The 11959-nt window shown below is 48.8% G+C and overlaps 1 protein-coding gene across 1 annotated transcript; it reads right to left on the bottom strand.

Moving 5' to 3' along the window:
- Positions 1 to 1068: 1068 nt before the first annotated feature.
- Positions 1069 to 11267, bottom strand: LOC115651451. The gene is made up of 5 exons (XM_030562524.1): positions 10787 to 11267; positions 8085 to 8326; positions 5645 to 5752; positions 4544 to 4691; positions 1069 to 2068 (listed from the first exon to the last, which is right to left on the bottom strand). The coding sequence occupies exons 1-5, from the start codon at positions 10836 to 10838 to the stop codon at positions 1644 to 1646; spliced, it is 975 nt and encodes a 324-aa protein (XP_030418384.1). The 5' UTR covers positions 10839 to 11267; the 3' UTR covers positions 1069 to 1643.
- Positions 11268 to 11959: the final 692 nt, after the last annotated feature.

The raw sequence follows: 11959 nt of genomic DNA, 5'->3' as shown, positions 1-11959 counted from the left end.
CCCCTGCATTGTAAAGCAAAGACACCAAGGAGCAGAGTTAGAGTTCCACCGTCCTCCTTATCATTGCCATTCTGGGATGTTCTAGACGTTAACAGTGCATTTTTACTATTTATTAACACGGACTATTTTTTATAGAATAAAACAGCTAATGGCCATGTAAATATATGAGAAACACTGACCTTGACACCTGATCTTGCAAAGTATAATGAGGCATAACACTAAAAAATACAACAACAACAGAGTCGGCTGCATAAGGAATGGAAAATAATACTGAAAATATTCCTGTGACATTCTGTAAACCTAAGGTGGGCTGGGCACCTCTAGTCACGCTTTTCTATAATACAAGAACAGGGGGACACTTGAACCGAAAGGCAGTAAATTTAAAAATGGATCAAAGCTAATTGGGCTTTGTATAAAATAATAATACTAGTTTTAAGTCCTGACAGCTCCCTGCCACAAGGTACACATGAGGCCCAGAACCTAGCAGAATTCAAGAAGGATTAGACATTTATGTGGATAATGAGCACTGGTTCCGGCCCTTGTCAGAGACAGGATACTGGGCTTCTGGGTCTGCTCTGCTAAGAAGACAATGCAGTGGGCTCCCTGTATAGAAACAAGGCTGAGCTCCTCTGCGATGGCTCCCTGGGGTGCAACCTGGACTGTGGGACCGCTGAGCCCCCTTTCCCAACCCGGACTGTCCCTCTCACTCTGTGTTGCTGTGTCAAGCCACAAACCTCTAACAGGCACTGCACTGACACAGACATCCACAGGCAGGGACACACCCAGCTGAGTTACATGAATGAGCTCCTAGCCTCTCATGAACCAACAATAGGGAGGTTCTAGCTAATTCCACCCAGTTCCCCAGTCATGCACCCCAGAACTGTGCTGTCTTGCACTGGTCAGAAGCCTGCCTGGTGTGAGTTCATTACCGACTCCACCCCTTCCTCACTGTGGAGAGGATACACACTAGTCTTTGTAAACTGAGCTGAGATTTCCCAACCACTTCAGCCAAAACACACTGTTTTAGGTAAAAAATAAAACAGGTTTATTGATTACAAAAGGGTAGATTTTAAGTGATTATAAATAGCAAGTGTCGAGATCAAAGCTGGTTACTTAAGAAATAAAAATAAAAATATATTTGCACTCTGAGTTCTACAAACTAAATAGGATTTGAATCAAGCAGTGTCTTACCCTGAAGGATGGTACAAACAGGTCACAGATCCTCAATACACAGACTGGGACTCTTTCCAGCCTGAGACCACCCTTCCCCAGTTCAACGTCTTTGTCCTCTAGACCAGTGGTCCCCAACCTTTTTCGTCTGGCAGGTGACAGACGACGAGCATGGAGGACCATGATGGCGGATGATTCGCCAAAATTCCACCGACAAGCAGCAACGTCAAGAGGCGTTGCCACTGAAATACCACCGATAATCGGCATTTTGGCGGATGCTCGTCCACCGGCCAGTACGTGGGCGCGCTTTCCTTGATAGGTGTGGATGAATCATTAACCACTGTCTGGCTTCTCCATTGTTGTACCTGAAAGGCTGGTTGGGGTGTTCCCAACCTCACAATATATTTCAGTAACAGACACATAGCAAAATTTCACATAACGAGAACATATACAATCCAACAGGATATTAATGTTCAAGAGAGCAAGACTTTTAAAATACCTTGCAAGGCATGCATTGTACAAAACTTATTGTAATTATATAACGGTGGTGAATATGGGTATTTGTGGATAACAGTTTGAAGTACAGGGAGGCACAGCCAGGCTGATTCCTGACCAGTCCTTGTTACGCTTCTTAATCTCCTTGCCAGGTCTTTCCGGTTGATGGCTTCCAGCACTATCATGGTCACCTCCAGTGCATAATCCATTGTGTAGTATCCGATCAAGAGGTCAGTGATCTCTAGAGACTTTGCATTCTCCAGTTTCCCTTTAGGGATGTGGTCATATCCCTCCTTCAGATCAATGTCAGTCAGTTTGCATTTGAAGTTCTTCAACTCGCTCTCTCTCAAGTCATCCAAGGTGTTTACCAGGAGATCTCTTGTTGTTTTCCCTGTGCTTGTGCCTATAACAAGAGAAACAAACTATACAGTCCAGCCATGCCCTCACCCAGGCCTGGATACCCTCCCTTCTCCACCCTCACCCTTCTGTAGATCAAACGTCAGTGCCTCTGCGCTCCCCTCATATCTGTTTTGGATAGAATCCACACATGGTCAGGGAGATTCTGCTGTCTAGGGCTGGGGAGTCTGGGGAGTTTGGGATTTCATTTCTACATCTGAGCAGGTGGGGGCTGAGGGAGGAAGGGGGGAGTTCTAAGGATTAGTCCCAGAGAGGACAGAGACTCTTAGGTTCCCTTTCTAGGTCTGCCACTGTCTCAGTAATGAGTCTTTTCCTTCTACTTTCTGTGTTGCAAACAGGACAACTCCCCACACCCTGAAGGATGAACTAACCAGTGGGAGGATCAGACCCTGATGCAGGATGTTTCACGTCCCCTGGAACAGGAAAAAGAAAAGGTGAATCAAACTTCTAGCTGAATAATTGTCTGCTTATGCTGCTCCTCTCACACCACAGCGGGCACTCTTAGTCAGTCAGATCTGAACCAGGTATATGACATTCTAATTAATTATCTTCAGAGATGGATCTCTACTGGTCTCCCAGAGACTACAGGTTTCCTCACCCTAATGGACAAAAATCTACAAAATACCTATCTGATTGGCTACTCTTCTCCAATTCCCCACCTCCTGGGGAAAGGAGCCAACCTGAGTAGCTACACATGCTGCGGTGCAGCCCAGCCCCTTAATCAGTGTAGCAGGCAGAGCTCTGCCCCTGTCTTTTCACTGGGTGGACAAAGGGCTGAGGAGCAGCTCTAGAGCTTTGTGGCTTCTCCTGCTTCCCAATCCCTTTGACCGCTCCTCCCACACTGATATCTCCACTGCCTGGTGTTACCCCAACTCCCTGAATCACCCCTGCCCTAGGGAAGGACCCTGTCTCAAAAGCCCAGTGAGGTTAAGCTGTCAAGGAGGAAAGGAGAATTGACAATTTCAGGAACAGCAGATAGGTTGAAGGATGAGGCAGGAGCAGAGAGACCCCAGGATCTGAGGAGAAAGAGGTTAAGAGAGATCCTAATGAGAGCTGTTTCAATGGAGTGGAAACATCAGGAGCCAGAGAATAATGGTCCAAGATGGAACTTGAAAAGAGGAATTTGATCCATTATTTGTTGCCAGTCCATTTGGTGAGTTTAGAAATGGAGGAGAGGAGTGAGATGAGTCAGTAGCTGGAGAGTAAGGTAGGGTCAAGGGCTGGTGTTTGATGATAGGAGAGATTGTTACAAGCTTGTATTGTGAAGGGAAGGAGCCAGAGGCCAGTGAGAGATTGAGAAAAGGGGCGATGGAGGGAGGTTAGTATAGGGACAGTTGAGGTAAGCAGGTGGGAAGGGACAGAGTCATTGGAGCAGGAAAGAGCCACAAACATGGTTGGATCGATAACACATTTGAAATGCAAATGGACATGTGGATTATTCTCCCCATCATTCACTTTGCTCCAATAAGACCAAAATATCCACCCACTCTCGCTCCCTGAAAGTGTTGCTGAAACAAAGCCTGCCTCAAGCAGGCCATCTCTTACAGTTATTATTATGGACTGAAGGAAGAGCCTCAGTCTCCTATTCCCACACCACGTGTGTCTGTCTCTACTGGGGCTGGTCCAATTGTTCACAGCCAAAATCTGAGTGACCAAGCAAGAAATGCCTTATACGCTCTTGAGAACAGAGAGGTGGCTAACCTGCCCCCTCCACATTCTCAAGACACTGAAATTTGTACTCTTATTTTTTACACTCACTCCAGCTTAGTGCAAATGTTAAGGCAGGATTAAGGTTTTCCAGTGCTCTGTCCTGCCCATCCAGAAACTGGCTAAACTTTAACCTCTGAATTCAGGAAATACATTTATAGAAAGCTTCCCACACCACCGGGGGTACGCTCAGCTGTGTTACATTATTGTCCGCAGCAAACCTGTGACCGTTGGTGAGTGCACACATCACACAGCACGGCTATTAACCAGGAGCCCTGAGGAGTCAGAATGCTTAAACCACTGAACAAAGCAGCATCCCATTGTGGGGGGAAAAGGTCCAGGCCTGAGCTTTGGTCCAGTAAACTATATGTATGGCCTGGAGGCAGGAAAGGGTGTGTGGGGGGGAGGACGGTTAGGTAGAAAAAGGGCAGAAAGAAACTCTGAAATCAGAACTAACCATTTATAACACCTTGTGATTAATAGCTGCCCAGACACAGAGCAAGAAACCGCAAAAGGAAAAACTAAGAAAAACAGGAAAACTTGCTTTGCTTTATGGATGTTAAAATTTAGGGATGTATATGCACTTTTGTAGTTTATCCTATATCAGCTTTCGTATTTTGTCTGGGATGGGGGGTTGGCTTCCCTGGCTGACTCCCCCATGCATGCATGTTTGATTAATCAATAAAGTTGCCTCAGGCTGATCTGATCCAAAATCAATCGTGTGGTCGATTTTTCACACCACCATTGAGCTTACCTGCTCTCAGAGAGGCAGTCCGGAGAGATTTGCTTTCTCTTTCACCTGTGAAATATTTTTGCTTTGTCAAGTTGAGCTGCATTCCCTCTTCCATGTCCCTGGCGTAGGGCTGCTGGCTCTCAGACTCTACGCAGGTAAATTTCAAATCCTAATACAAAGGTGAGATGACGCGTTAGAGACAAAACTGTTTAAGACTGAGGAGGAAGCGGCGAGATTTATAAACAGCGCAAGTGTGTGAGGCGAGGGAGAGGGAGAAATGCAAAATACCCAGAGATTGTGGGCTGGGGTGATGGGGCGTGGGAGGAGTCTAACATCCCTGCCATGGACCGTTGGGGGTGATGCAGGGCGCAGTGTGTGCGAACAAGAGCCTAGCCGCACAGCTGGTGTCAGTCAGCAGGATCCAGGTTCCTGGGATGCTGGGAGATGGAGGCAGTGGACGATGAAGAGGCTGCAAATGGGGGTGATATTTTTGGAGAAGGAGCAGGTGTTCCAGAGAGAGCTGGGGAAAAGGAGGGACACGGAGGAAGCGTGAGCACAGGGACTAGGTTGGAGCATCTGGATCATGAGGGACAGGTGGGTGGGGACACGGGGATGAAGTGAAGAGCGAGTGTTGGGGAAGCTGTCACCAGGTGCAAGGAGAAGATGGCAAAAGTGCAGCCGGAAGTGGGATGTGAGAATGGGGAGAACAGGCAGAAGGGCTGGTGGAAGGAGTGACTGACAGGATGGAGGGAGAAACAGCGATGCCGGGAAGGGGGCTCAAACGCATCTACTGCATAATGCCAGTTAAAGGCAGGGATCACTTCACCCACCCCAGAAATGCAGCCACCTCTGGGTCAGTGTACAGCAACTGCCTAACAGATTCACAGCAATGCTCTAGCAGCATTTTTTAATTTGTTTTTGGCAACCTTCCCTCTGACATTCACGATCTCACCTCTGAGTCACCCTCATACTGGCCTCCTGCAGATGCTCAACTTGTGGTTACCCTTGAAGGCCATTTGCAAATGGCAGTTTTGCAGGACCAGGCAGCCCATAGACTTAAACTTAGTGGGGCTTCTCTCAAGGACCACACGACATTCATGCTCTGTAAATAATCTCACTTACCAATGGATTTATCACGGCATCCGGTACACCGGGCACGCCATGACAAGTTCCAAAGTGAGGAGGCTTGTCCACAGAAATTGACTGGCACTTCTCATGTTCTTCAATTGCCTGTGAAAGGTCTAGCACAGTCACTTATGGGTGATCCAGCAGAAAAAACACACACACACAAACACACACGTTATTTCTTTCCTCCTTGCTTTCATTCAACAGGTTTCGGGAATGCCACAAATTCCAGTTGGAATGGGGTGAATTTCGACTGCAACATTTTTCAGTGAAAAATAGATTCAGCAACACTGAAATATTTCGTGAATTCACGTAAATGTTGCGGATTTTTTTTTTGTTACAAAAAGAGAAAAACAAGTCCTAAGAACCTGACACGTTTTCTTTTGACATTTTCAAAATAAGACCTGAAATTTCCTTTTATTTTAATTTTAAAAAGTCAAAAATGTTCTCAAACGCTCAGCTGAAATGAAGCATTTTGGTTTGATCCCAAACAAGGTTATTGGGGGGTTCTGAGTGACTGAAAAGTGTGAAAGTTTTCATTTGCAGTCTGACTCGAAACAATGGTTTAAAAACCTTTTCTTAGCTGCCAACGAAACAAAACATCTGGTATCCGCCCAGCTGTAACCCCAGTTCCCATTACACAGCTGCCGTGACAAAGGGCTGGAGGTCTATCAATAATTTCCAACTCATGGCAATAGAAAATGGTTAAACTGGGTCTAGCCAGACACAAGGATCTCTGGAATATGCTATTAGTGTTAGGTGGTTAAGCATTTGAAAGAGAGCTATTAATCTTCATTAAAGAGTCTTCTCATCCTCAGTGATCCATCTCCAAGAGATGTTTCCCATCTCTACCGTGTTTGTATGTGTAACTGGAGAAAACTGGTTTGGAAAACACGAGCAGCTTGATAAGCAGCTTGGGTGGGCAGATGGGGGGGGGTCTCTCTCGCACTGCTGTGTGAGGGGAAGTTGGCCAGGAGGGTCAGAAGAGGGATTTGCGTCCTTTCTTCCTTGTAATTGTAACTAAGCTAAGGGTGTCTATGTGTCTGGCCTTTGCAAAGTATTCATCAGACAGGTTATATGGCACAAGCCGTTTCTTTTATTTTCACCTGATTCTATTTTTAATCTTGTTTCTATTACATCTGCAGTGGTGCAGGTGTTTCACACTCTCTATCCCTAAAGAGAGCAAAGTCCTTCAAACACTGCAAGGTGATAAAGGAGGCAAGACAAGTGGTTAGAGACTAAACCCCATTCTTATAGGTGTGTCTTCACTGCAGCATTAGTCCAGGCTACTACCAAGGAGCTGCCCTAACCTGCTTCCCATCCACACAGAAACCTCGCATTTGGATTTAGTGGTGCTTTAAACCCAGTTCCTGACCGAGTGCCCAGATTTGGGTTAACTCTGCAATGGAGACATATGCAGTTTACTCCTGCTGGAATTCGGTGCCACTGTGCAATGCAGAATTTGTGCAGAATTAATGTTCTAGGCAGAATCTCCTCCCCCCACCCCCGAATCTAGGGGTCCAGCTATCAGCCCTGGGAAGCGGGGCTCTGACTGTCAGCCCTGCTTCGGGGAGCTCCTGCTGCCAACCCCGGGCAATAGAAGGGCCACTGCAGGCCTCCCAGGCCTGGGGAGGATGAAGAACCCTAAGAGGAGTAGATGGGGAGGTTATGTTAATTGATCAAAGGATGAAAAAAATTGGAGAAATTTGGAGGGGGGAATTTGAAGGGTTTTTTTTTCCAAAAGGGGCTCTGGGGCTTAACTACATCAGGATGAAAAGAAGCAAGAGTAGAAAGCTAGAGCTATCCTGCCTTCCCGCATTTTGAGTGGCACAAGCAATTCCATTTCAGGGTGAAAAAAATCTCAAACTCTTTTCTGCAATGCTCTCTATCCTAGATACAGAGAAGGGCTCTTACACTCTGGGGTTGGGACAGAAAGGGAAAGTTGATGCAGCTTACATATTTCCTTCGGGCTCCCTCAGCCCTGGTCTACACTAGGGGGTTGGGGGGGTCAATCTAAGATACGTCAACTTCAGCTACGCAAATAGCGTAGCTGAAGTCGGTGTATCTTAGGTAGACTTACCTGGCCGTGAGGATGGCGGCGAGTCGACCGCTGCCGCTCCCCCATCGACTCCGCTTCCGCCTCTGGCGAGCTGGAGTTCCAGAGTCGATGGGGAGCGCGTTTGGGGATCGATTTATCCGCATCTAGACGAGATGTGACAAATCGATCCACGACAGATCCATCTCTACCTGACCTGCCCTAAGAGTGTCAGGTTCATCACCACCCACTGCCCTCTCACACTATCCATTGCCCTCATGTATCACTGCACGAAGGGGCTCAGTTTTCACACGCCGGTCCTGCACTGAGATTGCTCCTTGCCCTGCTGTGGCTGCTGACTCTGACTCCCTGCCCTGCATATTGCTATCGAGTCTTATTTACCTTTTCTACTGAACGGTTCTTGGGGATCCGGTAGAGGTGGAGAGTTCTGTCTGCGGCCCCAAATGCCCAACACAGCAGCATCAGCGAGTAGATTGGAATAAATGTAAATGTAGAAGAGATCAAAATAAGTCCAATTGGGGAGAAGCCGGGGTTTTCCAGCACAGCTCGGGATGGCCTCTCCTGCGTTGGCTTCTCTGGGGTCAGCGTGGCCAGTTTGCATCTGGGAGGCACCACCTTTTCCTCTGCAAATGGACAAAACCGTTAAGTCACAGGTGAGGTTGCCAAGTGCATTTCGAAGGAGGGTGCTACCACTGAACACGGCAGTAACAAACACTGGAAATGATGGCAGCCACAAGCTAAGGTGATTGAAGAATCTGCAACCAACCGGAACATCCCTTGCACTGGCAAAGAGCATGGGACAGAAACGTTCTCGGTGACCAGAATGTTCACTTTAATTCTGCTCCCATCGTGCTATCAACCCAGTGCTTCCCGGCACGTGGGGCATGTCCTGCTGAGGATGGCAGGAGAAAGAATTAGTACAATGGAGGTGAAAGTGCAGACTGACCTCCCAATTGTTTTTCAGCGTCACAGCTTCCATTTTTTTCAAAGCTAGTCTCTTGCTGTCATGGTTATAAAGGAAACGTTCAAGATGTGCATGACAGAATACAGCCCCATATACACACCCTACACACTACTGTAATAATCATGGTACAAAGCACTAGTTTATAATTTGCTGGTCAGTATTGTTCTGGTAAAGTACATGTGGCAATGGTGGGGGCATCGGGGAAGGGGCGGAGCAGGGAGGAGAAGAGGCAGGGCCACCACAACCCATGTGTCCGGCAGCAGGTCCATGGTGAACGTGAGGGTGGGGGAGAGTGAGTGCATGATGTGGGGGGGATGGAGTAGGGGCAGAGCCTCAGAGAATGGGCGGGTCCTCAGGGAAGCGGCGAGGGTGTTTGCTTTTGTGCAATTAGAAAGTTGGCAACTCTAGTGTCTGGCCCCAGGACTGGCCTAAGCCTTCATCCCTGGACGAGCCTGGCCTGTGTTCCCTGGGCATGGGGAAGGCTGCATCTGCTGGAAGACAACAGGGAGCTCTCTCAGAAAGAGACCAGAGCAGCCTCTGCTCCTGCTGGGATCCCTCCTGAAACCTCCCCACTCCTGCAGCTTGCACTCTGCACGCTGCCTGTCTCTCCCATTGCCGGAATCCCACCTCCATCCTTCCATCCCAGCCTGCCTGCCAACCTCCCCCTCCACCAGGATCCCTCCAGTCACCAAGAGAAACTCTTTTGCCAGGTCTCCACTGCACAATCTCAGATTCCTACTGTAGCAAGGAGCAGCATGGCCAACCAGCTTCTTGGTGCAGTTAACGCGGCATTATGGAGCTCTCCATCAATCATGTAACACGCTAGAGGGTGAGGTGCATGGCTCCTCCCTGACGCAGCTGGACAAATGTTAACCCACCTGTGACTCTGGGCTGGGCGCTGCTGGGTGCCACCTCTAGCCAGTGGTGCTGGAACATGTTTTTATAGTGTGTGTGTGTGGGTGCTTTAAGCCAGCAAAACTGTAAAGCAGTGGTCCCCAAACATTTTACCCCTGTTTGCACCCCCCCGGTGCCGGAAGTAGGACTATGATCCAGAAGGGGGAGATGCAGACAAGGGTAAGGGAGTCGAAGTGGGCCCCAGGCACAGGACCGGCAGCTGGGCCCCGGGTGGGGCCAGGAGCAGAGCCCCACATAACACCAGGGCCTGCTGCAGTAGCCCCCACACTCCTAATTCCCGCACCTGTGCCTGTAGCTGCAGGAGAGACTGGGAGAGGGAGGGAGAGCAGGAGGAAAATTCAGCTCCTGCCCCTCAGGGGCTCCCCCTGAGCGAGCAGCTCCCCCACATGGACAGGCTTTGGGAGCTATCAGGAGAAGGTTTGGGGTGACCCATAGCTGAGGCAGTGGATGTTGCAGTGAGGAATTGGCGAGTTGGGGGGAGACAGAAACAAACCCTCTCTAATAAGAAGGAGAATGTTTGCTTCCCTGTTGGATTGGTGGAGCAAGAAATAACGTTCCTTGGATGCTGGACTCCTCCCTCAGAGTGTGATTAGCCCCACATCTACCTCGCCCCATACACAAGCCTTCTCCTCTCCCTCGTCACCCCTTTCCAACACCCCTTGTCTCTTTCCCTCCTTCGCAGTATGAATAGATCTGTCCTGTGTCTCTCACCTCTGCCCCGTCCCAGCAAATGTTAGGTCTCTCTCTGGTGCATGCCTCTCTGATACAGAATTTCCCTGTGTAGTGCATGTGGGAAATTGTTGTAATATTTTTTTTTAAAGTGTGACTCTGTTTCCCCACTCAGGAGGACTCCCCACGGGGTGTGAAGGGGTTAATTTCCCATTTGAGAAAGGAGAATAAGAGATGGGGGTTGGGCTGGGAGAAGCAAACTGTCAAGTACTGGTCTTTGGTGGTACAATGGAAGACCCTAACTCCCTTGAAGGCGCTCAGCATCTAAACCCCCATGGATCCATGACACCCAGGGGCAGTCTTGCTGGGGAAGGAACTTCATCATTCTGCCCTTCACACTGTGCCAGGAAATCAGCAGCATTGCTGATTTCTCTGCTCGGCAGGCCGTTAAGCAGGCAGTTCCTGTACGAGGAGACCTATGGACAAGATCCCCCTTAGGGAGCGGACACTCGCCTCTTTAGAGCTCCCCACTTACCTGTCCTTGCCCTCTGGAGTAGTTTGTCTCCCAGGTCCTTCTTGTCCTCCATGGCCACTCGCACCAGCTCTGTTCTCAATCAGCCACGGAGTGATTTCTCTGCGTCTTCACTGGCAGGTTCCCCGGGCGAAGAAGGACAGCATGTCAAAGGGGAAAGTAAAAGAAAGTTAGCCACCACCGCCTCTTATACAGCTGAGTCCCGCCCTCTTCCTTTCTGCAACACTGGGCTGGGCTCAGTTAGACGATTAACTGTTTTGCTCCGGCTCTGGTTCCCGAATTTTGTGGTCCTTTTGTGGGGTCAGGGGTTTGGCCGCTATGGGGGCAGCAGGGGGCTCAGGTTCACTCCTGTTGCCCTGTGTTATTCAAACACTCGTGGGCATGGCAATTGGGAGGGCAAAGGGCTTCTGGCTGGAAAGGTGAGAGCAGATGGAGCTGCAGCAGAGAGAGGCGGCTGCCAGGAGGGGTGGTAAGAGTGAGGCACACACACACAGAGTTACACACATCGCACAGAGACAGTTACACAAGGACACGCCACACACATGGACCCAGAGACACACAGACATACGCCTACAGAGACAGTTGCACACACAGAATAACACAGTGACAGGAAACAAAAAGAGTGAATGCATTTAGTAGATTACAAGCTTTCTAAGCATAGAATATCAGGGTTGGAAGGGACCTTAGGAGGTCATCTAGTCCAACCCCTGCTCAAAGCAGGACCAATCCCCCAACAGATTTTTACCCCAGTTCCCTAAATGGCCCCCTCAATGGGGGAGCTCACCACCCTGGGTTTAGCAGGCCAATGCTCAAACCACTAAGCTAATGACACCATACAAGGGGTATTTAGCATAAAACATATTCCAGCTGCGTCATCTTCATAAGCCTATTTCCATAAACCGTATGGAGTGCAACGTCACACCAAAATAAAAAAAAAAAAGGCGGGGGAGAACTGGAAACTCCAGAATGTTACATGCACAGGCAGCCACATTGCCTAGCCTGTTGAGTACAATCCCATCCACCCCCTGGGTCTGTATTCAATACATGGTTGGTTGTGGCATTGACCATGCTATATATAGAGATATACACCTATCTCATAGAGCTGGAAGGGACCTCATCACATCATGTCCAGTCCACTGCCTTCACTAGCAGGAGCAACAGGTTGTTTTTTTTAAT

Source organism: Gopherus evgoodei, chromosome 4 (genome assembly GCF_007399415.2).
Source record: "Gopherus evgoodei ecotype Sinaloan lineage chromosome 4, rGopEvg1_v1.p, whole genome shotgun sequence".
Taxonomy (NCBI): domain Eukaryota; kingdom Metazoa; phylum Chordata; order Testudines; family Testudinidae; genus Gopherus; species Gopherus evgoodei.
The sequence above is the reverse complement of the archived record's forward strand: the minus strand, read 5'-3'. Positions and strand labels throughout refer to the sequence as shown.

Excerpts from the sequence above, each read along its gene's own strand:
- LOC115651451 (XM_030562524.1), bottom strand. The coding sequence starts at position 10,838 with ATGGAGGACAAGAAGGACCTGGGAGACAAACTACTCCAGAGGGCAAGG. Across the intron at positions 8,327-10,786 it reads ACTCCAGAGGGCAAGGACAG|AGGAAAAGGTGGTGCCTCCC; the intron begins GTAAGTGGGGAG and ends GTCCATTTGCAG. Across the intron at positions 5,753-8,084 it reads AGAACCGTTCAGTAGAAAAG|GCAATTGAAGAACATGAGAA; the intron begins GTAAATAAGACT and ends GACCTTTCACAG.